The sequence below is a fragment of the Corvus kubaryi genome, unplaced genomic scaffold, assembly GCF_017639235.1.
Source record: "Corvus kubaryi isolate FWS band 111438036 unplaced genomic scaffold, C.kubaryi_AGA036_p1.0 37354, whole genome shotgun sequence".
NCBI lineage: Eukaryota > Metazoa > Chordata > Aves > Passeriformes > Corvidae > Corvus > Corvus kubaryi.
Window position 1 is genome coordinate 12776819 of NW_024581116.1, and position 25843 is coordinate 12802661.

General features: G+C 36.1%; 1 protein-coding gene across 1 annotated transcript in view; it reads left to right on the top strand.

Annotated features, from left to right (window-relative positions):
* Nucleotides 1-25843, top strand: part of NOL10 (nucleolar protein 10) — a 51498-nt gene that overhangs the window by 15342 nt on the left and 10313 nt on the right. The window contains exons 12-19 of the mRNA XM_042033009.1: nucleotides 3-69; nucleotides 4088-4140; nucleotides 20735-20861; nucleotides 21840-21919; nucleotides 22113-22211; nucleotides 22807-22896; nucleotides 24638-24811; nucleotides 25201-25448. Of these exons, the coding sequence (XP_041888943.1) occupies nucleotides 3-69; nucleotides 4088-4140; nucleotides 20735-20861; nucleotides 21840-21919; nucleotides 22113-22211; nucleotides 22807-22896; nucleotides 24638-24811; nucleotides 25201-25448 (938 nt within the window). The remainder of the gene's footprint in view (nucleotides 1-2; nucleotides 70-4087; nucleotides 4141-20734; nucleotides 20862-21839; nucleotides 21920-22112; nucleotides 22212-22806; nucleotides 22897-24637; nucleotides 24812-25200; nucleotides 25449-25843) is intronic.

Genomic DNA, 25843 nt, shown 5'->3' on the forward strand with positions numbered 1-25843 from the left:
AGGGAAAGATATTTACTTCAATGGAGCCAGAACATGATATAAATGATGTCTGCCTGTATCCAAATTCAGGTATGTTAAATATAGTAATATCTTGCTAAATTCAAAAGGAAAAGCTTGCTAACGCAAGCTGTGGTCTTTTTTTCTGGTTAGGTGATACAATTTAGGTCTACTTTCCTCCTTATGGCAGAGCTTGGAATAAAGGGTTATTTGTCAATTAGTGTCCTTGTTTCCTCTGCACCTGTATTACATTGGAGCCTCTTTGCAGTTAGAAGCTGCTGTGCTGTTAATTGAGTGATTGATCTCTTTTACTCTTTCAAATATCTGAAGTGACTCATTTCATAAGAATAGGAATTTTGACCTATTGTCTTGACTAAGTCCAAGATGAGTTAGAGCTTGCTTTCTAGAGGTAGGAAAAATCTCTTTACAGCAGGTTTATAGATTTTTTTTCAAGTATTTACAAAGATTTGATCTTTCCTGGACTTAAATACAGCACTTAAATTGTGCTGGTCCTTAGATTTAATACTTTGGTTTTAAGTGTAGATTCCTATGTGCACAAATTTGCATGTTTTTTGTGACTGTTTTCAGATTTGTTGCATCTCATAATACTATGTTTAGAGATCAAAACTGAGGGTCACTTCTAACCAGGACTTAATTTATGAGTAAAAATATTTTGCAAAGTGATGGTTGTATGTGCATATGTGCTTTGGTTGTATTTCAGAGTGCAACTGGACTTAATTTTCTTGCTTAATGTGAGTTGCTGTAGTTCTTCAGTACAGTGTGACACCTACTTCCTTTTTAGAAAGCAGTACTGAAAAAGATGAAGTAAGTTAGGGCCACTAGGATGGCACAGAGCAAAAGTCTTGAAGCAGACAATGCCTGTGTTGCAAACTCTGCTATTATCCTAATTTTAGAGCGAGGTAGCAGTAAAGACAGAGCAGCTTGGATTTTGATTCACACTAGCAGCTCAAATTTAAGATTGTAGATAAGTGAGTTTGAGATTTCTAGCAAGTTAAAACTTATCTTTGTCTTTTCTGCCAACTTCAGTTAAGAATGTGTTGGAGGTTTTTGGTTTTTTTTTTTCTGGTTTTTTTTTTTTTTGGTAAGATGAGCAATTAAATACTCTTCCCTGATAAGATGGTGGGCATTTTTGACCTTATGGAGCAGGGTACATGCCATGTGCTCTGGTTGTATGTAGGAGTTCATATGGGTGTATATGAGAATTACTGCGTGGTGACAGGGTGAACTGTGCACCATGGAGGTGGATAAGCCCTCGTCCATGGTGGCTACAGAGAGAGGTTCTTGGAGTGAATCATCTTTAGCATTTCACCTGCGTTTCACCTGTGAGCTTGTTGGTTTCATCTAAAAGAGAACCCTGCAGCAAATTAACGTCCACACAGCACCAATGAAGAGCTCACCACAGGGAGTGGAACAGAAAAAAGTTCTTTGACAATGTAGAATCGTAGTGTAATTTAGGTTGGAAGGTACCTCTGGGAGTTGTGTATTTCCTGCTCAAAGCAGGGGCAACTTGAAGTTAGATCCATCTTTGAAGTCGGATCACGTTGCTCAGGTCAAGTCAAGTTTGAGTATGTCAAGGGTGGGCATTACTCAACTGTGGACACTCTGTAGCCTTTGTGGTATGTGGACATGCCTCATGTGCTTTTGCAGAAATGATTTTCATGAGACTCTGCAGGATGAATCTTGTAGCACAAAGAACTGAATGCACACATCTCTCTAATCTTGCTATTGACACAGCTTTTCATGTGTCTGTGATTGAGATCTAGATTATGCAGTCCAGTTCTGTGTCCCACATCTCCTGCTTAAGTCAGTTCTGCTTTTCTTATTGTCTGTAGGGGGACAGCTTGATGGTTTTGGTAAGAACTGTTGTGGGAAGAAAACTGGTTGTATTTTATGGTCACATGGAGACAGTGGGGCAAAAGCTAGAACATGTTGCAGTGGAAATTGAGAGATTTAAGGTAAGAGGTGGTGCATCACAGATTTGTCATGAATATTGTTGAACCAGAATTTAAGATGCCTAGAACCACCTCATGCTCATTCAGAATTTAAAGAATAATCATGACTGAAGATCTGAAAATAAGTAAATATTTTCAGTAAGATGGCCTTGCAGTGGAAAGTTGGAAATATAGTATCAGTATGGGTTTGGCTCGGTGCTCTTACTGGTGCCCCAGCATTCTCAGAGCACCACTAGATGCATGGCACAGGAAACACAGGAGATTTAGTTGTATTATATAAATGAAACTTGACGGCATCTTCAGTGTATAGAAATTTGTGTCTCGTTTGTTTCAATTATTGTAAAAAAAATTAAAAGTTAAAAATTTGCATTTTCTAAAACTGCTTCTCCCACATACTATCACTTCATGTTCCCATCTTCATTCTTTTACATTTATGATACTGTATTGCAGAGCATTTTCCAAAGAGGGCCTTATTAAAACTTCTGAAAAAAGGCTCTCATTTATTTCCCTTCTACAGTAATCAAACTAGGCTGTTATGTAGTTTGTTAGGGTGTGGTCTCTCTTCCCATAAAAATTGGTTGAAACTAACAAGCTGAAGCAATAAAAATGCATGGAATAGACTTCTCCTTTCAGAGTTGTTAACTTTCATTCTTCTATTTCCCTTGTAGTATACACCCATGTACTGTTCTGAAGTCCGTTTTTGTCCTCCTTTAATTATTGGTGGAAGACTCTCAAAGAGGAGGTTTTCCTTTACTGTCATCTTTGAAGCACCTGCAGAATTAATTTCTGTCTTTATTTCCAGTGATTCATATTCAGCCAATGGAAAAATGCTTTGTCTCTGGAGCATGCTGCTAGGCGAGCATGTAACCTATATACTATGCTGGAGTACTCTGTGTGTGTCTGTGTGTGTGTTCATGTATATACTATAAATCCTTGCTTTTTCCTTAAATTGCTTGTAAACCTTTCCAGGCACAGTTTTTAGCCAGTTTGCTGACTAAGCTTTCACAAATACCTTGCTTTGCTGGGAAAGCAAGCCCCCTTTTTTCTGACATTTTAAGTCCAGCTGCATTGTGTATTTATAATAAAAGGATTAGGTAGGAAGGATTACTCCACCCATTTTAATTGCATTCCTCTAGTTGGGTGTAAATTATATTTCTGCCCTCTGGGTGTGTAGTAATTGACCCAATTATTCATAGTCTCAGTGGCATATGTTACAGTTCTTTCAGATCAGAATGTTATCTAATTTGATGGCACTTTTCTTCTTCATAATCAGTCTCTTGTATTACATGTTGATCAGCTACATTGGAAAGACAAAATTGAGGTAAACATAAAAGTATATAGCAAATGTTCTTATTACTCTTTTATGTAGAAGGAAATTGAAAGTGTTCTTCATTTTGAACTTGTATGAAATCTTGTGGCAGTAGGAGATTTTCCACAGATTTTAGTATTGCTACAGTATTTTTTTTATATTCAGAGTACTTAAACCCCAAGACATTGGTTTTGTGGTGTTTCTTCAGTATATTAATAGATATTTCAAATTTTACATTTTCCCTGGTTGGCTAATAGCACTAGTATTACTCCTTTTGAAGCCACACTATCCTATATCTCATTTTGGGTTGAGTAGCTGCTGTTGTGTTGATTTCCCAAGATGAAATATGAATGAAGGTGTAAACCATGTTGTGATTAATGGCTTTGTTTAGGTGTGTGTTTAAAAATAAAACAAAAAACCATAAATATTAATGCCAATGTATTAATAATGCTATTTTATATCCAAGGTAAGTTTTAACTGCAGTACTAACTGGATTTGTTCTAAACAGTATTAAGGGATGAACTTTTTACATTTGTTATGAAAATTGGCAGCCCGCACTTATCAGGGCTTGATGTTGCTTAAAGTGGTGCTGAGCCATTAAGATAGAGGACAAAAGGGAATAAATATGTAGGAAATTAGGCTTTGTTAATTATGCTGGTATCAGACCTTTCTTTCCATGGTATTTGATGCAACAATTTATTACAGGTCTTGGTTAGTGTATATATGTACTTTATGAGTTTTTTTTTTTTTTTTAAATAGTATTACCCTCTTGTGATCAATATTTTTAAATGTGGAAATGTCTTTTTAGGAATGCTAATGACTGCCAATGAAGCCCCTAAAATGAATATCTATTATATACCAGTAAGTAATACCAGTTGTTGCTGATATTGCTCTTTAAAGACACAATTGTTTGGTGCCATTCAGGTATTTCAGTTGAAATTCATGTCTACATTGTCTGAGTTGTCACAGTAAAGTAAATTTAGGTTAACTATAATTTATTAATGTAACATGTTAAATTACTTTAAAAACAGCCTTTTTTAAAATTTGCCTTTTGCTGCCAGTTTAAAAACTGATTAGTGGCGGTAGAAAATTCAGGTGGAGCTTTACTGGAAAAAGTAGGTTTTTTGATAGCTGATCAAAAAGTATTCCTAAATAGGGACTATAAGTTTCAGGATAATAACTTTGCTTTGTTGTGAAATATTTCATTCGTGTCTTTAATATGTGGTATACAGTGACATAGTCATAGCAGTAAATACTCTTCTCTGTTCTGACAAAGAAATGATACTGTGTGGCTTCAAATATGGCTCTTGACTGTAGCTTATGCTCAATGCCCTTCTGCAATTGCAGCTTTTCACTGGGTAAGCTTTCCAGTTGAAAGGCTCAACTGTAGGTTTAACTATATGTTTTATCTCTTCAGATTTGTTTTAGGGAGACTTAGCAGCAAGCTTTCTGGTGTCAGGGAGTGGTACAGAAAATTACACCTGCATTTCACTCTTGGTTTAGTTTCTACAGTGCGTTCTCTAGAGGTTTTTTTGTCCTGATAGAAGATAAATAGTAGGGATACCTATGTAAATGTTGCATGCAGAATAGCTGACCAGACTCTAAAAATTTGTGCACTTCTTAATTAATTTTATTCACATCTTGGACAAACTATAATATATATTTAACTATTTTTTAAATCAGCCAAAAAGTCTTCATGTAGCTAATTGATTTTAAAGTAACTTAAATTTAATTTTTTTCAGTTCATTTCTGGTCATCCCCTGCTGCCATGTCCACTCTGTATGATCTTGATTTCAGGATGGAGATTTATAAGTTTATTTCTCTTTGTGGATTAGACAATACATACATGTTGTATTTGTGTGTCTAAACACAATAGTATACCCCTCTAAACAATTCTGTAGTCTGATGTATTTACTTACATTATTAGATTTTTGCATTTAAAGAGATGTGGAATTTTATACATGAATTGTATAAAAACTTTATACATTTGTATAAAGGATGTTCTTCGGATGTGAATTGCCTATTTCCGTAACTCAGCTCTAACCAACTCGCATTTTATTAATGGGCACTTTCCATGCTTTGGGTAACAAGGGGGACAACAAATACTTTTCTATTTATGGCAAAATACTAGCTGTAGTTAGAAGGTGAACACTTTCTTTCCATTTACCTTGTCCCTTATAAGGTTGAGAGAGTAGCTCTCCAAGCACTTTTTTTTATCTATTGCCTTTTTTAATTAATGGATTAGGGAAGACAAACTCACATATTTTCAAAATCTGATGAGTTTTTAAAACTGGAGTGTACTAGTTAGTTAACTTAAGTTGTCCAGATGGAAAAAGCATTCCTTCTGTCACTAAAGGTAAGGTTCAGCTTCTGTCTGAAAATTGTGCACTGAGATTATTTTTTGTGTAGGTGTGCATGATACATGAACTTGACAGCTGTAGTACATTAGAGGTGCACATTCAACTTAGCCAAAAAGTTATTTCATTGTCTTGATTGTCACCAGAGATGGTTTGTTAGAACTTGTTCAAGCTAGTATTACTTTGAGTATTCTTGCACATATTGTAAATCAAAATGAAAAATACTTTTTGCTCTCTCAAAAATCTCACTCTCATTGAATGCCCTGTGAGTACTGAATTCGTGTTTCTGAAGTCAGACAAGTAATTTTTAGTTAGGAAATACAAGCACTCTGTATTAGATCTCAGATCATACCTAGAGAGAATATTGCAAACTTAAGTTCTGACTAATACTATCTAGAATTTTTGCAGCAGTCAGGCTATTCCAGTGAAGATTAACATAAATCTTGCCCTAAACCATCTTCCTTTGTCACTATCCCCTGATTTGTGGTACCTGAATCTGCCTAAACTTGTTTGGATGATACCTTTTTATGGGTTTTACATTCATGGTGACATGAGTATACAAATGGACCCAAATGATGAATGTTAAAGCATAAATCCAAATATCAGTTCTATTTTTGAAATATTGTTGTATACAAGAAAATTTAAAATTTATTTCAAAGGCTACTGCCCAGATTAAATTTGCTTTTCAAATAAGCTAAACTTCTCCAGTTTGTGTCAATGGCTTTGAGTTTGAAGGCTGTTTAACATACCTTAAATACTGTCAGTACTTTTTTAGTTGACAATCTGTAGTTCATTTCAAAACATGTAATACTTTAGACAATAGGAAATTTAAATGTAGCAAGAAGAAGTTACTTTGAAATAGAGACAGAATTCTCCCACTCTGGTCTGACTTTTTTACCCTGTCTGCCTTTTTACAAGCAAGACTGAAGGGGCTGGCACAGACAGTGTTGTATAATTGAAGGGTGTTTTACTGCATTTCCTAAAAATCAAGTATGTAGCTCACTAAATCTGTTTTTGTTGGCTGTTTTGTTTATTTTTTAATCTGCCTTTTAAATGAAGAAAATATAAAATGGAGGACTTGTGTCAGCCTTAAAGTGCTCCAGGGCATTTTTTATTAAGAAAAATGTAATGTTATTAACACATTCATGTTACAGTTTTATTCCTTGATCTTCCAGGCTAGTTATTTGAGCTCAGAGTTGCACACCTGTCCTTTGGTTTCTCTGTCAGTACATGATTAATACATGGGTTTTTTTCATCCTTGGAAGACTTACTAATTTCCTCGCACAGGCAAAGAAGTTTAGTTACATGGGCCTTTGGAGTGAAACTTTGAAGAACTGTATTACCTGATCTCTTTTCATGGTTTCATTTTCTGTCTTTTTCTGAGAACTAGGATTCACAGTTTTTATAATGAATAACATAATTTTCTCTTTGTTTGTTTACTTTAAGGTAGACTTGAATACTACTAGAAATGTGTCCTTTGAGATGTTGACAGGAACTGAGTTACAAGTCTTGCTGAATTCTGTAACAGAATAAATGCCTGGGGGAAATGCTACTAACTGTAAAGGACAGTTATGTAAATAAAATCCATTCAATTGCCCATGCCCCTCATTGGCCCGTAGTGCTAGTAATTATTCTCTTGTTTCAAATGCTCATTGGAACAGCTATATGAAATTGCCATGGCTATGATCAAGGAGGATACTTAAAATCCCAAATGTATGGTGCTGTGCTCTTTGTAAGGAAAAAAAAATTCACAGCAGTGAGAGTCTCGCAGAGCAGGAGCGTGTATGTTCATGGATGGGTGCAGACAGACCCAGCATCCTCTGTCCATGATTGGAGTTGGCCAGACAGTGCAGGACTGTGCCCAACCCAGCATACCCAGCATCTCAGCAGGTTTTATTAGTGTGGGCACAGTGCTGTGCTAACACAGCTACATGACTGCTGAACTGGAGCTGGCTTGTGTCCGGCCAGCTTGGAATGTGCTCCGACTGAGCTCATGTCTGACTGAATTATCTGTGTATGTGTGCCCGTTCTCTCCATTGTTAATGCCAAAGCTAAATTTCCATTTCAAACCCAAAAAATTACTGTCTCTTGAACTTCAGGATTATAAAAGATTTGACAGTGTGTATCATAATATTGCCTGTAAATGAAATGGCACGCATCAGCTTTTCCTGCAGAAGTTTCATCAGGATAGGTATGACAGTTGAGACTAGGAATGTCTGAGAACACTGCATTTCTTATAAAAAAGTAAAAAATCACTGCAGTTTTTTCTTTTGTGTGCAAAGCTGTAAGTAGAGGAAATACAAGGTGATTTTTTGCTTTTCTAGAAAGGACAGACAGGTTTGCTTTTAAATGGCAGGGTACCTCATATAAGTACACAGTGCAGAGTGAGCAAAAACCAAATTGACCGTTGAAATGAAATGTTTGTGTTACATAGGTAACATCTTGAGTGGCTTAGCTTGGAGACTTTGTTTTTGTTTTATTTTGTTGGGCTTTAATGAGGGCAAGTGCCTCTGACTGGAAGTGGGCTGTTTGCCACTCATTTAATAGCTAACTTGCAGTTTATGCAAACATTTGGAACCTGCTTCTTGCCAGCTGGCTTCCTGGTACATCACTTTGATGTGTGCCTCGGGAAGGTTGAAATGAAAGTTGTGTGTGCCTTGGGATAGTTTTTAGACCACTGACTCAGAAACGTAAGTTGAGTCGATAGTGCAACCAGGTCCTGGCCAAAGAAGTGAAGAGAGGCAGAAGTTCCACTGACACATGGTGGTCCACTGGCCTGGGATCTAAGATGAGTCAGATTCTCTTTAATTGAGGCCGTCATGTTCCCTGACATACAACGTTGTCTTTGCAGGTTGTACAGAAAGCCCCCTACATGTCAGCTCCTGTGTGTTCTGGGCGGAGAACAAGGGGCATAGATGTTACTCTCGGTGTTTACTTCTGGTTACACGAACCCGTCTGATCTTAGCACAGATGTTGCAAATCAGTCCTGTCTCATTTATTGGACTTGAAACTTTGGGCTACACATACATACTGAAACTGAAACTTGGTCTATTCATTAGACTGTTAAAAGAAGAGAGCAATTAAGACTGTAATTAATTGAGTGTAATATTCGGTGTTCTGGATTTTTTTTTATTTTCCTGCAGTCTTGGCAGAACACTCCCTGTTGAGGCTAGAAGCAAAGTACTTTTGGTGTAGTGAAGATATTAAGCTCTTTGAGAAAATATAAATCCTGGAGCACCTCTGGCTTCTTTTCAGGTAGTTTTGGAAAATAATTTGATATCCTAGCACTCTCCTAGTTCAGGGCTGTTGGAGTTATAAACTGGAAATATTTCAAGAGCAAGTATTTCTTGCCTACTCAATGATTCCGTTTCTCCAGGAGTATAAGGGTTCTGGTTTCTAATACAATACCTACTTTGGACATGTGGCTCTCCTTATTGCTAGAAATATTGTGAATTTTGTCCTCTTAAAATTGGGTGGCTTTTCAGCTAAACCAACCATTGCTGATACTTCTTGCCTTTCACACATTCTTTAACTAATTTTGTTTTCAATTTTTTTTAGTCACTCCTCTAGCCTGGTTTAATTACTGTTTATCAGCATCTTTTTGTTTTGAATATTCCTCAAAAATGCTTCTCCTTAAAAAAAGTTCTTTGGATTTAGATAAAAAAAGTTTTAGAAAACCTTAGAAAAACTAGTTTTTCCTTAGTCATTAACCCTGAAATAACATAATCACTGATTAATGCAACAAATCCTATTAGCTTACATGTTTTCATTTAATGCTCTGGGTATTTGGTGAAACATCTGTAGAGGGACCTTGTACTGAAGGAGAAACAAGTGAAAGCAGTTTTTTAATACCTTAGTTCATCCCCTTTATTTCTTTCTGGGTATTTGTTTGGAGTAGTTCTAGAATGTAAATTAGGGATGAACATGCTTTGGTCTTACGCATCCAGATGAGCTGTTTCTAAATGGCTGAATTGACCAGAGTTGTGTTCAGTTCACTCACTGACAGAAAAAGCATTTATCTGAAATAGGTAGGTATTTTCTGTCAGTCTGGTGACAGAGTGCTCTCAGCAGTTCTATACAAGATGTTATGACCATCAGATACCTGTCTTTATAGTCTGTGATTTTTCACTTTAAAAGGTGTGGGAGGTTTCTCCTGTATTATACTCTCCACACTTACCTCTATGGTTATAGTTATATGGTTACTTACCTATATGGTTATATATATGGTTCATAGTTTTATGGCTCTAAGACTTACATTCTCATCCATTTGGGATCTACTGATTGGTTTTTTTCTCTCTTGGGTCTTTATATGGTGGGAACACAAACCTACCTGTCCACACCTTGTACTTCATGCCTTTAGGGACAGTGTTTTGTATAGTCAGCTGTCATTCAAATAGTTTGTGGGTGCTGTTAGAGTTACAGTGAGATCTTATGTACAGATTTTTGGCTTCTTTGTGGTAAAAGCTATGAAGCAAATGATGCAATTCTTTTTATATTTGTGTCTGGCATTTTGACACTAAGAGAACAGATTAGCAGTAGAGAGTAAGATTTTGATTTCTTTTAGAATGTTTTCATGCCTTCTGATTAGCAGTATTAGGTCATTCTGCATAGTGCTGCCTAAAATGTTGTCTTAAAGATCATATGATGAGGCTGTGGGTTTTAGAAGAAAGTTATTCATCTTGTTTAATATAGCCCTTCTCTAACATGTTTTTTGTGAAGTGGAAAGCAACCCTGAAACTGGCTTGTGCTAAGAGATTTTTTCTATCCTGAAACAGTATATAATGTAGAAAAACATTTCATAGTCTGAGAAAAAAAAAATTGTAAAATAAAATGGTTGTTATAGAATGGAAAATGTTGGTCTTAGTTTGTTCATTTTGAGAACTGTGAAATGACTGGAAAGAAGGGTTGTTATGAAGTAGTGTATTACAGTTGAGCTTTGAGGCTGCCAAGTGTCAAAAGAAGAAACTTTCCATTAATAAAAAGATACTGGAGTGCATCTTTGGCCTTTAAACTGAGTTTTGATATATCAATCTTGTAAAATTGTATTTTCCATCCATAACAGTCTAATCCTTTACACAAAAAAAAGTGCCTGGTGAATGATGCATTACCTATCTCACAGTATTTATAAGCATAGGAAAAAAGTTGTTTATCTTAACAAGCAGAAATGTGAGCTTCCTACTTTTAACCTAAACACTTTCAAAGTGAAAAATAACACACTGGGCTTATTCCCAACAAAGGATATCCTCCATTTCCCATGTGCTGGCTGAGAGACACGCTACCACTTGTCACACGTATGTAGAATGAAAACACCAATGTGTGATAATCAGGAAAAAATTTCGGATATTCCTGTAAAACTTGTTTTAGATGTTTTTTGGTGCTGATGATGTAGTAGTTTGACATCATGTGTAGATTATGAAGGTGTATGAACCCTGCTTAGAGCTGTTGTGGCTGTTGGTGTACGAGGCAGCACTTCTTCAGTATTTTTGAGCAGACAGCAGCATGCTGACTGTAAAGTTATACTTCCTTATAGTTTACATCAAACCCTTCATAGAGCACAGGAGAAAATTCTTAAAAGCAAAAGTTGTATGCAATTATACCAGGTGATTGCTCTGACCATTGATACAAGAATAACGTGTTTTTAGTGTTGTGACTGTTTCTCAAGCGGTTGGTAGCAATGGACCTTCTGTTCTTGAGTTCTTGTTTTAAGAAACAGGTTTTGAGGAGGGGGTGTGCTCCCCTTTTTTAAGTCCTGAGTATCTGAAAGATATTTTTTATTTCTTAACTTGCACTTGTTCTTTCCTTTGGGCCATCGATTCTTCACTTGATTTCTGAAAATTTAGAGATGCAGTTGCCTAGCTTCAGTCAGTGAAGAGAGAAGCAGTCACAGATACTGAAAATATGTAATTGCTGAAAGGAAGTTTTGTACTGTGCTACGTGTCTATCAGCATGTAAAAAGAATTAGAGTGTTTTAGGTTTTGGATCAGAAAACAAAGCATGTGAGATTTTTGTCCATGTAGTAATTTCAACTAAGTCTTTATTTCATTGCACTTGAAAGTACAGGGTAATTGTATTGTCATCTTCTGCGCTGTACTCAGTATTGAACCATGTGTTGTGAGTTATGACTATTTTATGCAGAAATAGTAAAAGTTATGAAGACCTAGGATTTCTATTACAGAAAACCTTAGAAGTAAATAAAACTATCACATATGTGGAAGCTTTTGAATATTTATTTGAAAGGTACTTTCTACTTAAGATTATTTCCTGAGTTATACAAAATTTCTTTAGCATTATCCTCTGCAAAGAAGTTGGTTTATTCTGAGCTTATCTTCAGTATCTCTCTGGAGGAGCTGCACATTCCCAACAGGTAGTTGCTTTTCCTTCCCTTTGTGTTGTCTGGCAATACTTGAATAAACTCACGGAGAAGTCTTCCTCCCAGTTTTGCAAAAAGCAATTAAGCTGCAGTGGTAGGGAGTTATTAGAAACTCACACATTCCTAGATTTCCAGTAGTTTGTCAGTCATGTAAGGTAGACAAAGAGCTGGATTTGCCAGTACCTTTACATCTCTAGCATTCCTTGAATTTCCCTAAAATACAGATGATCCTCCAGTATGTTTTGTTTTAATGACTGTAAAGATACTTATGCTGTAACATTCCTTGGCATCTGGTGTGTACTGTAAGAACTCTGTTGTTCCCAGCCACTTAAAAGCACGAGAGGCAAGATCCTGCACAGTGTGACAGTTGAGGAATTTTCCTGTCCCGTCAAGAGAAACTGAGAAGGGGACTGCTGGGGCTTTGCGTTTCTATTTCATTCATTGGGTGTTTCTTGTTAATTTAGATTGCCATCAGAGGCTATTGCATACATACTAAAATCAATGCATGTGTTACTGTCATCTGTGTTAGTAGTGGGAGTTTTGACCATTGACGACCTATGCCCTTAGTATTGCAAGAAGTATCATTATGTGTTTAGAAACAGATTTCTGAACATGTTGGAACAGGTAAAAGCTGTGTAGAAGTTCTTTCCTTGTTTAAAATGAAGGCCAAGACAGTTATGAAGTTTCCCACCTACCATTCCCTTGTCTGCCTCTCCTGCAGTCGCAATTGTAAATGCAAGGGAAGAACTTCGCGAGTAATTTATTCTTTCTAATGTATCCTGATAGGGTGGAGTTTTTGTTAGACCATGTAAACTATGAAGGTGGTGTCATTTGTGAGGGAGATTGTGCTGGTTCAGTGACTCTTAGTCACTGAATAGTAAATTGACTTCATGAAGGTTCTGAGGAGTACCAGAAGCTATGAAAAGGAATTGCTAAGAGCACTTAGTCAGATGTGATGGGGAATGGAAGGTGTGGATGGCCAAAGTATAATGTGGTTCCTGACTTACTGTCAGCAAGGCATTAGCTCAGCTGGGCATACCTGATCTGCATCTTTTTTTTTTTTCATGGATAAAGAAAGACCATCCGCAGATGGCCATAGGTAAATAAAACCTGTGAAGTGAGTCCCTGCTGAACTTACTGCACAGTATTAAGGCAATTTACCTACTTGCCTCTGTTTTTACAGCAGATATGCTATAGATGCTGCTGTATTAGAATAAGGACAGACTTTTGGTAACTTTTGGTTTATTTTCAGCTAATAGTTTTGGGAAGGTGCTTGAAGCAGGTCATGGCTGTAACACACTCTTTGAGAAGCCGCTCTCCTTTTTCCTTTTGAGCTTCATTTGATTAGTTGACTTCATGTGAAAGTAATATGTTCTTGTACTTCAAGTTTCAGTGTATCTTTCTGACTTCAACATTGTCTCAACATTTAAAAAATGTAGGGAGTCTGATAAATAAAAGATCCATAGCAGTACTGATGAAGTGTTTGTTTTATGTGTGTCAGAACATGATAGGGATGTTGGTGCAAACATCAGACTCTACTCTTAATGCCGTGGCTGGTAAGTCACAGATGACTTGAGAAGTGTCCCATTCTTGTTCTGTTGTGTGAAGAAAAGAGCTATTCTGGGAATTTCATTTACAATTTTAAGGAGTAACTTTATTTGCTTGAGGGCGTCTTTTCCCAACATTATGAGCAACTGGACCATTGTCTCCTTCAAAAGATGGAGGCTTCACTAAGGACACTCACAAGTGAGAGCACACCCATGACTGGTTAACTGACTGTAATACTTGTCAGACCAGAGAATATGAGATTTAAAAAAAAAACCAAACCATCATTACATAGCCGAACTGCTTAGAATTATAAAAATAAGTACTCACTATCTGATAACTACCAGGGCGGAAAGATTTAGTTTCTCATTCCTAGAAGATGTGTGCAAGTTCCTGCAGCAGTTTTTGTTTAACACTGGGAAGATCTTGAAAGCAATTTTCCTTTAACATGTTCTCTAAGGAGTAAAACCTCCAAATAGTTGATTTGGCAGCTTCCATAGCATAGTGAAAGGTAGGAAAACCAACTATTCAACCTCTCTGATTAATGAATCTGCCAAAAATGTCTGGATGTGCTGGAGTTAGGATGAGAGAAAGAGCCAATTCATTGTTTAATTCAGTGAAATTTATGAGTGTGTGGGCTTAAAACCAACTGCAGTGCTGTTGTCAGTAGTATGCCAGAAAGGTGCTATTCAGTCTCTCATCGTCATGTCTGTAGTCCACTGAGCTACTTGATATCTTTAAAAGCACCAAATCTACACCATATGATGTAGAGTGAATGAAAGCATGAAATTTTGAAGACTATATGGGAGATTTGTTTGGAGTTTATTCCCCAAACCAATTTAATTTAAAGAATCAAAGAATTGTATTCAGTCCAATCAATAGAATGGCTCAAGAGATGAACAGGGCATATTTGGAGTTGATCAGAGAGCATTCATAGGAAGAAAGAAGATTACAGAAGAATGGCAGAATTCAAAATGACAAATTGTTTGGAGCACATTGGTTGCTACGGGAAACGCTGTGTATGGAAACGTAGTTGATAGAAACATAACAAGATCACGTGATCCCAAGGCTCCTTCCTAACACGAGCTGATCTCTTGGGCTGGCTATGACTGAAGGCCAAAAGCATAGTAACAAGAACAGAGAGCTGCAGATTTTCATATCTACAAGCTAGAAATAATCCATCTGGGTGTTTAGAGTTAGCAATTACAATTGATTTAATGTTAAGTGTTAACAAGGTGCAGCAAGGTGTTCTTCTCTTGACTTTTCAGTGCATCTAGATGGAAACTTTTCAAAGTTATTCCGTACTGAGATCTGTCTAATTCTTAAAATTAGAGAACAAAACATTGAAAACAATACACTTAAAATGAATAGTAATTAATATTTCATGTAATTGCATTAATTAAACTTGGCTATACAATTAGGGAGCTAATTATGTTTAAAATGCAATTGCACATTTCAATCACTGCCCAGACCCTGGGGATCACCATTTTTTTTACCACCCTCATTAGACCTTCTGTAATCTCTTCCTCCTGTTAAATGGTGTGATAGAAGCTGAGAATATGCATGCATAGATGTGCATCTGCTTTCTCCAGCAAATACATCCTGTTAAAGGTTTAAGGTGCTTTATCTTGTGCCGTTTCATAAAAAACAAACAAAATTAAGATTTTATTGTTATTATTTGTCTTCTCCAAAGAATTATTTTTGTCTCCTATAGGTAAATATGTATGTGAAGTCATCAAATCAGATACATAACATATATTTCATTTCAAGAAATAATAGTCTAGAAAATAATGTCTGTTGAAGTGCTTTAAGTTTCTTTTTTGGTTTTGTTTTTTAATGGGAATGGTGGAATGGAGGAGCCTTCTTGGATTGTGAAGTCAAGTCCCATCTTATCACAAACAATCAGATTGTATAATCTTTTCCTTAAATATTTCAGATTTCATCTAAAAATTAGTTGTTAGTTGTTCCCCACTATCTCCACTTAAAAGGCTGTTAAGAGTCACACTCCTCTGGTGCTTAGGTCAGCTCTAGTTTACAGTGTCTCTGTGATGTATTTATTCTTGTGCAAGCATTACTGTTTCAGAAATCCTCCTTGCTGCCTTTCACAGTCCTTGCTACAGTTCACATTCACATATACTGGAGTTGTACAAAATGTCTCCACCAACTCATTAATAATTTTACACAATGCACTGTACATAGAGGTCTGATGAAGATCTGAAAAATATGCTATTTTCGTTGTAATCACCATTATTCAAATAATATGGCAGTGAATGATTAAGTTAGTAGAGTTTTGCTACTTAGTAATGGTCTTAGTCAAAATGCATAGAAGGTACCACAACACACAACTGGAAGATTTTTGACAGAAGGTTTTACTTTGAAAATACAAAAGAACTGTGATAGGATATATTTTCTTTTGTTATGTTATATATGCTCTTTTGTTACTAACTGTATCACTATGGTGTGGCATGATATGGCCTTACACAGTTAATTTTTGTGAAACTGAAGTTTCTATGAATCTGTGTATTGCTGTCTCGTGCAGTCACAGCAGATAACACCTCTGCTTTCCAAAGCCTCTGGAACTGTGTGCTTGAATGATGTCCACATACATTAAGTTAGTCTTCTAGAGGGAATTCAGACAGTCTAAACTTTCCAAACTCTAGTGAATGATTTTCAAACCAGATTAATGCCGTCTGTGAACATTTTGCATATTTTTGATTGCAAAATACATCAGTGAAGATTGAGGGGTTTTTTGCTGGTTGATTCTTACTACATTTTGAGATCTTGTTTACTGCTAAAAGAATTTATCACTGCTTTGTATGACATCTTCCAGGAAGTTATTGTTTAACATACAGAAAAACAGATTTTGGAACCTGTTTTTACTCCCTGAGAAGAAAGGAGCAACTGTTCAGTCACTTCTGTAGAATTGGTCTCAGAAACCTTCTAACAGATACTTAACAATACTTGTCTGGATGTGCATTCAAAGTAGTTTAATTTAAATCTCTTGACATCTGACTGTGGAAGCTTCTGTACATCCTGGGCTTCTTTTAAGTTGTTGAACATGTTTAATACTAGTTAGGATTCGGGCAGTTTTTCTGTGGCTTTAAGGGCTCTGCAGAGCTGGCTGTCAAACTGTTGAGTGGCGTTTAAAAGTGTACAAGTGCTGTCCGGTGTTCCAAATTGAAGATAAAGAACATCTGTTGTGGGCTGGGAATAATAACTATGCTGTCCTAGGGTTTATTAATTTTAGGAGAATTACAGACCAATGACAGGATGATATTTTCTACAGAAATGCTCAGGAATTAGGCATGGCCATAAGAACATTGCTGTACCATGTAAGACTTCTGATGCTACAAGACTATGAAGTCAAACATCTTGTAGGATAGAATACAAAGAACTGTGATGTTTGAAGTTATTTTAAAATAATATTTAAAAAACATTTTTCTGTGAACATTTTTCTCTTCTGTTTCTAGAACAGTTTGATCTTAGACTTGTTTCTCTGCTCAGTTGCATGCTAGACCATTCATCATACATTGTGTTTTCTGTGTGTAAAGTTAAGAAATATTCTAATGTGTATAAGAAAAATTTGATATTAGGTGGCACAGTACTAATAATTATTAAGTCCACATTTTTTACCTCCTGTGGCTCAGAACAAGGTAAAAGGCAATGGTGAGGTGTCTGCATTACTGGTGTATCGTAGTGGTAAGTTTTGCTGTGGGGAGGAGGGGACTGGTGTGACCCATCTGTCACTCTGCCTTGCAGTGTGGTGGTGGGACACTGTGGGACATCTGTGCTTTGGTCACCTCATGGGTGCTGTTTCCAGTTGGTGAAGGAGGAAGGCACTGGGAGGGGAGCAGAGCACAGAGCACCCCCACTTGCTGCTGGCTGGGCCCTGCTGATGGGTGAGGCTCCTCTGTTCATGGGCAAAAACATTTTCAAAGCAATCTTACTAACTTCAGCAGAAATTGTCTCAAGAAGTGGTTATCCTACAGAAAGCAGAATAATAATGAAAAAAGCAAAAGATACTTATTTGATCACTGTTGGTGCTCGTGTCTAGTTTTCCTGTCCTAAAAAGAATTTGGATAAAAGCTGAGCCTAGATGTGCACTCATTTAATAATGATTTTTCCATTGGCTGAGTGCAACTTTTCTAAAACTTGCAGAGAAATCTATTTGGTATGTCATAAATATTGTAAAAATTGTATCTGTCACTTAAGTTACATGCAGTTACCTACCTCATAACATTTTCTTATTCTTGCTGTGAATTTCAGTGCATTTTTCTCCGTTAGGTGTGGTAGATTTGTACCTTTCCAATCCAAATTGGCAAGTATATTGATTGACCTACACAAACTCCAGTGCTTTGTTTTGTTATGGTGGCTTTAACAGGGACTGCAGGCCAGGCTGAGGTGGTGCCAATGCTGGATGACAGCAGCTCCTAGGGGTCCCACTTGTGTTGGAATGTGGCCACTGTATGGAAACACATGAGCTGGGGGAAGACAGGCCAGTTTCACTTCTCCCACCTTGTCCCTGGAGGCCCAGTGCAGACCAACCCTCTCAATTGTTGCTTTTGTACCTGGGCACAGGAATGGTGGAACCCTGGAGCCTGCCATTCTGGAGTGCTTTCAGCATCATCCTGGGATGGCTGTTGCTTGACCGTGGAGCATTAAATTCTGCAGTTAAAATGCAATAGCAGTTAAATTCTGTGAAGGATTTCTATTGTGAAAGAAGGGCATTTCTTGTTTATGTTTTTATCATTGTGGCTGATATTGTTTGCCTTTTCTATTTTTAAATTTCTTCCTAAGCTTTAAAAAATGTTTCATATTAATGCACAAAGCAGAGCTCCTAAGATGCCCTAGAATAGGTGGGCAAGTGGTTTTAGTGGGGTGGAAGAGGGGGAAATAAGGTAATAAAATGTACACAGACATTTCTGTAGGGTTTTCCTTTCTGTCAGTTTACATGTGAAATTTGAATAATGGCTGGACTTTCTATTTTTTCCTGGTATTCTGCCACTGCTTTTTTCCATCAGTTATCTCATTTCCCCCACTTCGTTTTCTGTGATCTGATCATCCAACTCACTCCAGAGATTATAATGAATAATCATGTTATGTGTTTCATGGCACAGATTACACCCATGAAAGGTTTTACTCTCAGTATCAGATTTTGAATATAGGAATACTTGGAACTGTGAGTGGCGCTACAGCTGAAGAGTAGATAAACAGTTTTCCCTTATTTGTGAGACTTTTGCTTTAGTTACTCATTCAAAGGTTTATCCCAATCAAGATCCCATTGGGGGGTTGCCCTAAGTGGTTGTAGGGGCTTGGTTTCTTTGTGTTTTGTAGGGTTTGAGCAGATGAAAAACTTTATTGAAGTGATAGAGGTCTTCACTGATGTGCAGCAAGATAAAATGAAGGGGAACTTTTTATTTAATGGGAATGGATGTGAGTCAAGGATTCTCTAATTTCTAATAATCTTAGGAGAGAACGTTGTCCTTAAATTTTATTACAAGAGAAGTTTTGTTTAGTTAGTAAGTAGCTTGCTGGTTTTTTTAATAAGAAGGACAAACTGCTTCATCTGAAACAAAATTATAGTAAACTTAAGGTTCTTCCACACCAGTCATGCTTTGATCGTCTGGTAATGAGGCACAGATAACTGATTCCTCAAGTGGCATGCAGACATTCAATAGATCTAGCCTGCTTCCTTTTTAATATAAAAGCTTGGCATTTTAATAAGTGGGTTTGGGGGAAGTAAATTAAAAAATTAAAATCTGGATGGAGACAAAAGCTTCTGGAATGTTGGCAAGAAATCAATCTGAATGTTATATATATCATTTATTCCTGGAGCAGACATGGGGAAAACATAGGTAAAGTGTTTCTTGTTAGTGACATCTTGGGTATTTCCTTGGAAGCTTTTGGTAATTGGAATGAAATATACAGCATGGTAAAAAAAGTGCACTTTTTCCTTTGGCATGGAATGGTTCTCAGCTAGGGCTGAAATCTTAGGAAGATAATTCATATTTAATAACAGAGAGAATAGTGGGCTAGAATAAAATATTCTCTGGAGTGTTACAGGCAAAAATATGTTAGATAGAATATTATGGTCTAGAACACAATTTTACAGTTTTTTTGTGTGTAGTTGTCTTCAAAAGAAGACTTTTGAATTAGAAGAAACACTTAAATGAATGACATCTCATACTGTTATCATACGGTCATGTTAAAACAAACTATGTATATTTTAAATAAATAAATCACTTGTAGTTGTTTCCATAATTGAATAGGATCTTAAAATGTTGTTGTATCACAAGCATTCCTATGGTTGACTGCAGTGTTGTTAACATGAATTTTTAGCAAACAAATCAGAAACCTCGTTAAAAGTCCCACTGTAGGATTTAACTGGTCACTTAGCATTCTAAAATGTTGGCTGATTTGCTCTAGAGAGAGAAATGTAGTGTTAGATTTTTCCATGCAGCTAACTCACCTACTAAAATAAGACTGCTGGAACAGCTGAGTGTGACTGCATGAGTCAAGATGGAGAGGAATTTCAATCAGAACAGCAGGAGGGAAAAGTGAAGGGAGCTGATTTTTAACTTGGGAAGTTGGAGGAAGCTTATATGGAAAAATACATCGATAGTGTTACCTAATATTGTGCAAATAAATCCTTTGCCTCTTCATGGAAATATGCAAGTATTGTTAATATTTCCCATTATCTGCTCATACAGTTTGGGTTTATCCTTGAATAAAATACGTGAAATATATCCGTGGTGTTTTAATTAAAATAAATAGGGCAGAGTAGGATTTAACATGATTGCGTTGTGAACCTAATGAGTCCAAGATCCAGCAGCACTTTTACAAATTAGTTGCTATCTAGTGCCATTAGTTTGTAATTTCTTCTATAATGTTTGGCTCTAAGCTTTTAATAAATTAATCAGACAGGGACCACTTGAAACAGTTAAACTTGAAACCTCCAGACTGGCTGGTCTCAAATGACCTAAATTAAAACAACACTTACATAATCTATAGTACTCTTTATTGATAATGCAAGCAATAGGTTTAATTCTGTTCTCTAAGTGCTGCTCTTGAGGTCTGCAGTGGGATTAATTTGTTGTTCCATTACAGCACAGTAGCCAAGAGCCTAACTGTAGACTTTTTCTGTAAGAAAATGCAATGTTATAACTTTCCATAATATCCACAGGTTTTAGGACCTGCCCCAAAATGGTGTTCCTTCTTGGACAACTTGACTGAAGAACTGGAAGAGAATCCAGAGAGCACAGTTTATGATGATTACAAATTTGTTACCAGAAAAGACCTTGAAAATTTAGGTAAAACAGTTGTATATGCTCTTTGGCTGACTTCTTTGTTCAGTTTTTGAACATTTACACATCTGATTTTTCTAATTTCAGTGTGATGTATGAGGACTGTTATGAAATTCACTGACAGTAGTTTCCTCTTGTCTTCTTGGTTATTAATATTCCAGACTGATGGCTCTTAAGTTCTTTGGTTCCCTACCAGTTCAACACTAGACACTTGTGTTTCTCAGATTTTTATCACAAGAAGGGGATTGATATTTGCTGATATAATGTGTCTGAGAATCTGTTGTGTGTGCTTTCATATGCTACGTGGAAGGCAGAGGAAGAGAAATTGGTTTAGTTTTCAAAATATTTTTGAGGTGCTCTAATAGAATTTGGAACTCGCAGCCAAAGGCTACCCTACTTGAATGTAATAATTTTCAGAAAATACAAATCATTCTAGGGCTAATAGTTTCAAGGAATTGGAACACTGAAAATTATATAGCAGAGAAGGCAAGCAAGCTACTTCTGAGACTTGCTAGTCCTTTTTCTGTCCATTACATGGTTTGATTGCAATGTTTTGCTCCAGTTTATTTAATTTACTTCTGACTGTTTAGAGTTGGGTTTGACCCAAACTCTTTAGCTAAAAACATCTCTATATCACACTAAAAAGGGGATTATCACACACCTATGGACTTTGAAAAAATCCTCTGGAATTTTTTGTGAACTTCTATAGAGTATAGTGCATGCAGGCATTTTTTAAAAGTGCTCAGTAGCATGCATTATTGTAAGAAAAGTGGATTTGGTTGCTCTGAAGAAGCTTAAAATTTTTTGCTGGCCAGAATGATTTTTTATTCCCAGTTTTACTTAGTCTTGATGTCATGATTGTGACTGTTAGATTGATGTTTTGCATTGGCAGTGCGTGTTTGTCTTAGGGAAGTGAACTGGCTAGCTTGGAATAGAAGTTCTTTATATATGAAAGCTCTTTGAAATTTGGAACTTTTTTCCCAGGCCTTGCTCATCTCATTGGATCATCATTGCTCAGAGCATATATGCATGGCTTCTTCATGGACATAAGACTTTATCATAAGGTAAATAAGGCTGCATCTTGTCAATTTTTATTCTTAGCAATAAAATATATGTGTTGGGGTTTTCTTTCTCTTTTTGTGTTTTTTTTTTTTTTAATTTTTTTTATTTTGTTCTGGGTTTTTTTTTCCACCCAGATAATGGACTGTGTCCTGTATTAATGGTATTTTCTTTTTACTCCCTCCTGCTTGTTAAAAGGCAAAAATGATGGCCAACCCCTTTGCTTATGAGGAATATAGAAGAGAGAAAATAAGACAGAAGATAGAAGAAACACGTGCACAGAGAGTTCAACTGAAGGTAAATCCTATAAACAAATAATATACTTTGGGGAAAACTATTCATAAAGAGTAATATATTCCTAAGTGTATCTTAGAGATGTAGCGACTTAGGATTTGATTCTGTTTATCATTGGACACACAAAGTAATTTATAGAACTTCTTGAATGGAAACATAAGATTCCCTTGCATGTGATTTTGAAAGGCTGATACCAAACTAAAAGAGAGCTCTCGTCTCATTTGCCACTTGAGCAGATAATCCACTGGTAAAACTTTACAATTTCTACTTTTGACATTAAATTACTTAAGCCATTGAAACATGATACTCTGGAAAGAGATACATGAAAATTTTATTGTGTTTATAACTAGTAGCTTTCTAGATTGGATTTGTTCAACATAAAAGGAGAAAGAGTTGCTTTTAAAGTTCTAAAGCTGATGCATTAGAAGTTAAAAATAATACACAAGTTCTTAAATCTTCTCTAAGTGCAGTTGCTTTCCTAGTACCTAGAGATATTTGGAACCAGTCAAGGAGCTTTTCTGCAATAGTAAGAATGTAAAGCATGTAGGTTGCATGTCTAAAAGTCTAATTTATTGATTAATTGCTTTCCTCTTTTTAGAAACTTCCAAAAGTTAATAAAGAACTTGCACTCAAACTGATTGAAGAAGAAGGGGAAGAGCAACAGATTAGCAAAAAACGGAAACAAAAGGTGAGCTCTTGCTTTGGTGACTTCTCTAACTGGGAGCACAGAACTAGCAATGCTTACAGGATTCATTTTTTTTGTTGTTGCCATTTAGCCAAACAGATTCAAAAAAACCATTGCTTCTGTTTCTTATAAATAACTTATTCTGGTAGGTGGCTTTAAAATGCATTTGACTATAGCTGCAGCACAAAAAAGACCATATAGTAACTTGAAGCTAAAAATGATGAAATACTGTGAAGGTGATATGGGTTTTATAGGACTCTAAAAGCTGGTTAATGCAGCCTCAATACCACAGCTGTTCGAACAAGACCTGTTGTTTGCATTTGTTTTTGGTTATCTTAGTGGTGACCATGAAAGAATAGAAGTTATCTGTAAAATTTAAGTTAAAATTGCCTTTCTTTGTATGTACAGTTAAATATATTTTATAGAATAGTGAAAATGGTTTGCTTTTACACAACAGAAGTTCTTCTGGATGTTAAAAATAATCCATTTCTCTCCTAAGAGAAGTTTTAATTGAAGAAATGGGTAAATGTTTAATATCTAATAGGAGGGGAGGCTTTTTATAGGTAGCACTTCATAGGTGCTCATTCTCACAGGAGTATAGCATTCATGAAAAGCAGACATTGGCTGCATGTGTCAATATATGTCAATAATGAGATCTTGTGTGTTAAGGTTCGTAGGAAGGATGAACTACTAAAAAGATAGGTGGTGGGGGTGAAACTTAAATGCAGACTGAAGCAAATGGTACAATGAAAATGAGAGTTCAGTAGATGGGGACTGATTTGTCTTGGAGCCCATAGAGACTGTGTAATCAAGTAGACTAAACAGAATATATATAAAAATGTATGTTCAGGTTATTTTTCTGAAACAGTATTACAGTCCTATGACAAGCAATTTATTTTAGGCTTTAGGATTTAATTTTTGGCTGTGATTGAAAGTTCATTTGCAGCATTTTTGTGTTTGAAATTTACTCTTGTTTTCTGTATCATTAGTTCCACCCTCCTTTTCTTAAGTAACAATGAAAACCTAATGCTGTGGTGGGATTGATACGCTGGTATAAATTGAGCCATGTTAAAAAATTAGCACTTTATAATAAAAAGCTATGTATGTAATGATTTTAAAATTACAATAACTGGTCTTCTCTTAAGCTGAATTAGTAGGTTGAACTGTTCTGAATTCACCAGTAGCATAATTTACACTGAGTTCATTTTACTTTGACATGAATAAAACTGCCTTTTCCATTCTGTGTGTGAAAGTAGTGAAAAAAAAAGTGTTATAATATGTATAAAAACACTTCCTCTTAAGTATTTACAGTAAAATAATAGTAGCATTGCATAAAGGCATGTACCCTTATAATTTGTTTTACATGTTGTAGAATCATCCCCATCAGGCAGTATATTTGCCTTGGAGGTACTGCTGATTAGTCAGTAGATACCAACATGTCTCCAGACTAGCTGGCTGAATGCATGAGAAACATTTATTTGAAAATATTAGTAATTGTGTATTTAAAGTGTCTATACTGTGCATTAAAAAAAAAAAACAAACTCTTGCTTACAGGTGGCTTTGAACAATCTTTGTAAAAATACAGTAAACATAAATCTTGATTTTTATTTGACCTGTAAGGATAAAGCAACTGGCATTTCATATGCTGGTTATTAATTTTGTTTAATTAAAAAAAAGTGTTACTTATTTTGTTAATGTCTGTTTCAGAATTGCCTAACTTGCTCATGCTTTACTTCTGTTCCAGAATCTGCCAAGTCTTCTCAAAGATGATCGTTTTAAGGTCATGTTTGAGAATCCAGATTTCCAGGTAGATGAGCAGAGTGAAGAATTTAGGTTACTTAACCCACTTGTTTCTAAAATAAGTGAGAAAAGAAAGAGGAAGCTAAAGATCTTAGAAGAACTGGAAGCACAAGGACAGGTAAAATATTTTCCATTCAGAAGACTCCATAGGCTTTTTTTTCCCCTCTGTTTCAAGCATTCAGACTTTTCATCCCAGAGAGATGGAGGCAATGCAAGAATGTCTTATCAGCTACAATAATTAAGTGTAATTTATAATTTTAATCTAGTTTTTAGATGTGAATTATATTGTTCCTGCACAAATATAGATTTGAAAAACATAAAGGTAACAACTTTGAAATATATTTTCAGCTTCATTTGCTGTTACTGCTTTTGTTTAAAGATTGTAGTTCTCTTCAGCTGTATCTAAAACAGCTGTGTGTAAAAGCTGTCCCGTACTCTTAATTGCAGGAAGGGTTTGAAAAGAAAATTAGTTGATGATTTCTTACTTTATACTATTTTTGTCTGCAGGAAGAGGAGGAAGAACCAGAAGGAAAAGCAAGTGATGCTGAAAGTTCTGAGAGTTCAGATGATGAAAAAGGCTGGGTTGAAGAGGTCAGGAAACAGCGCAAGCTTTTACGCCAAGAGGAAAAACTAAAGCGGCAGGAAAGGCTCAAGGAAGATCAGCAAACATTACTGAAACCTCAGTTTTTCGAGATTAAAGAAGGAGAGGAATTCAGAAGCTTCAAAGACTCTGCCAAAAAACAAAAATTAATGAAGTAAGACTAATGTTCCTATTTTAATAGCTGGGGGTGGATGATTCTCAAGTGTTTCCCTACAGTGCAGTCCAGTGATGTTTTGGCTCAGAAGGTCTTGCTAGTAAAGCCACATCTGGTGATCCAAGGATATAACTTAAAGTGACATAGTCGTTGAAAGCTTTGTTTACAGATAAACAAATGCACTACACAAATGAGATTAGTAAGATATGGGGGATCCATTACTCAGTGTTGGCAAAGTGCTGTTGTCACAGATAACAGTCATGTCTTGTGAGAATGGTTATATTTCTCCACCAGTGTCAGTATGAGGTTAACAGACTGGAGGTTTTTCATCTGACCACCTAAAAGGATGTAGAATGCTACATGAATAGTTTTGGGAGTAGGATCAAGGTGGATCA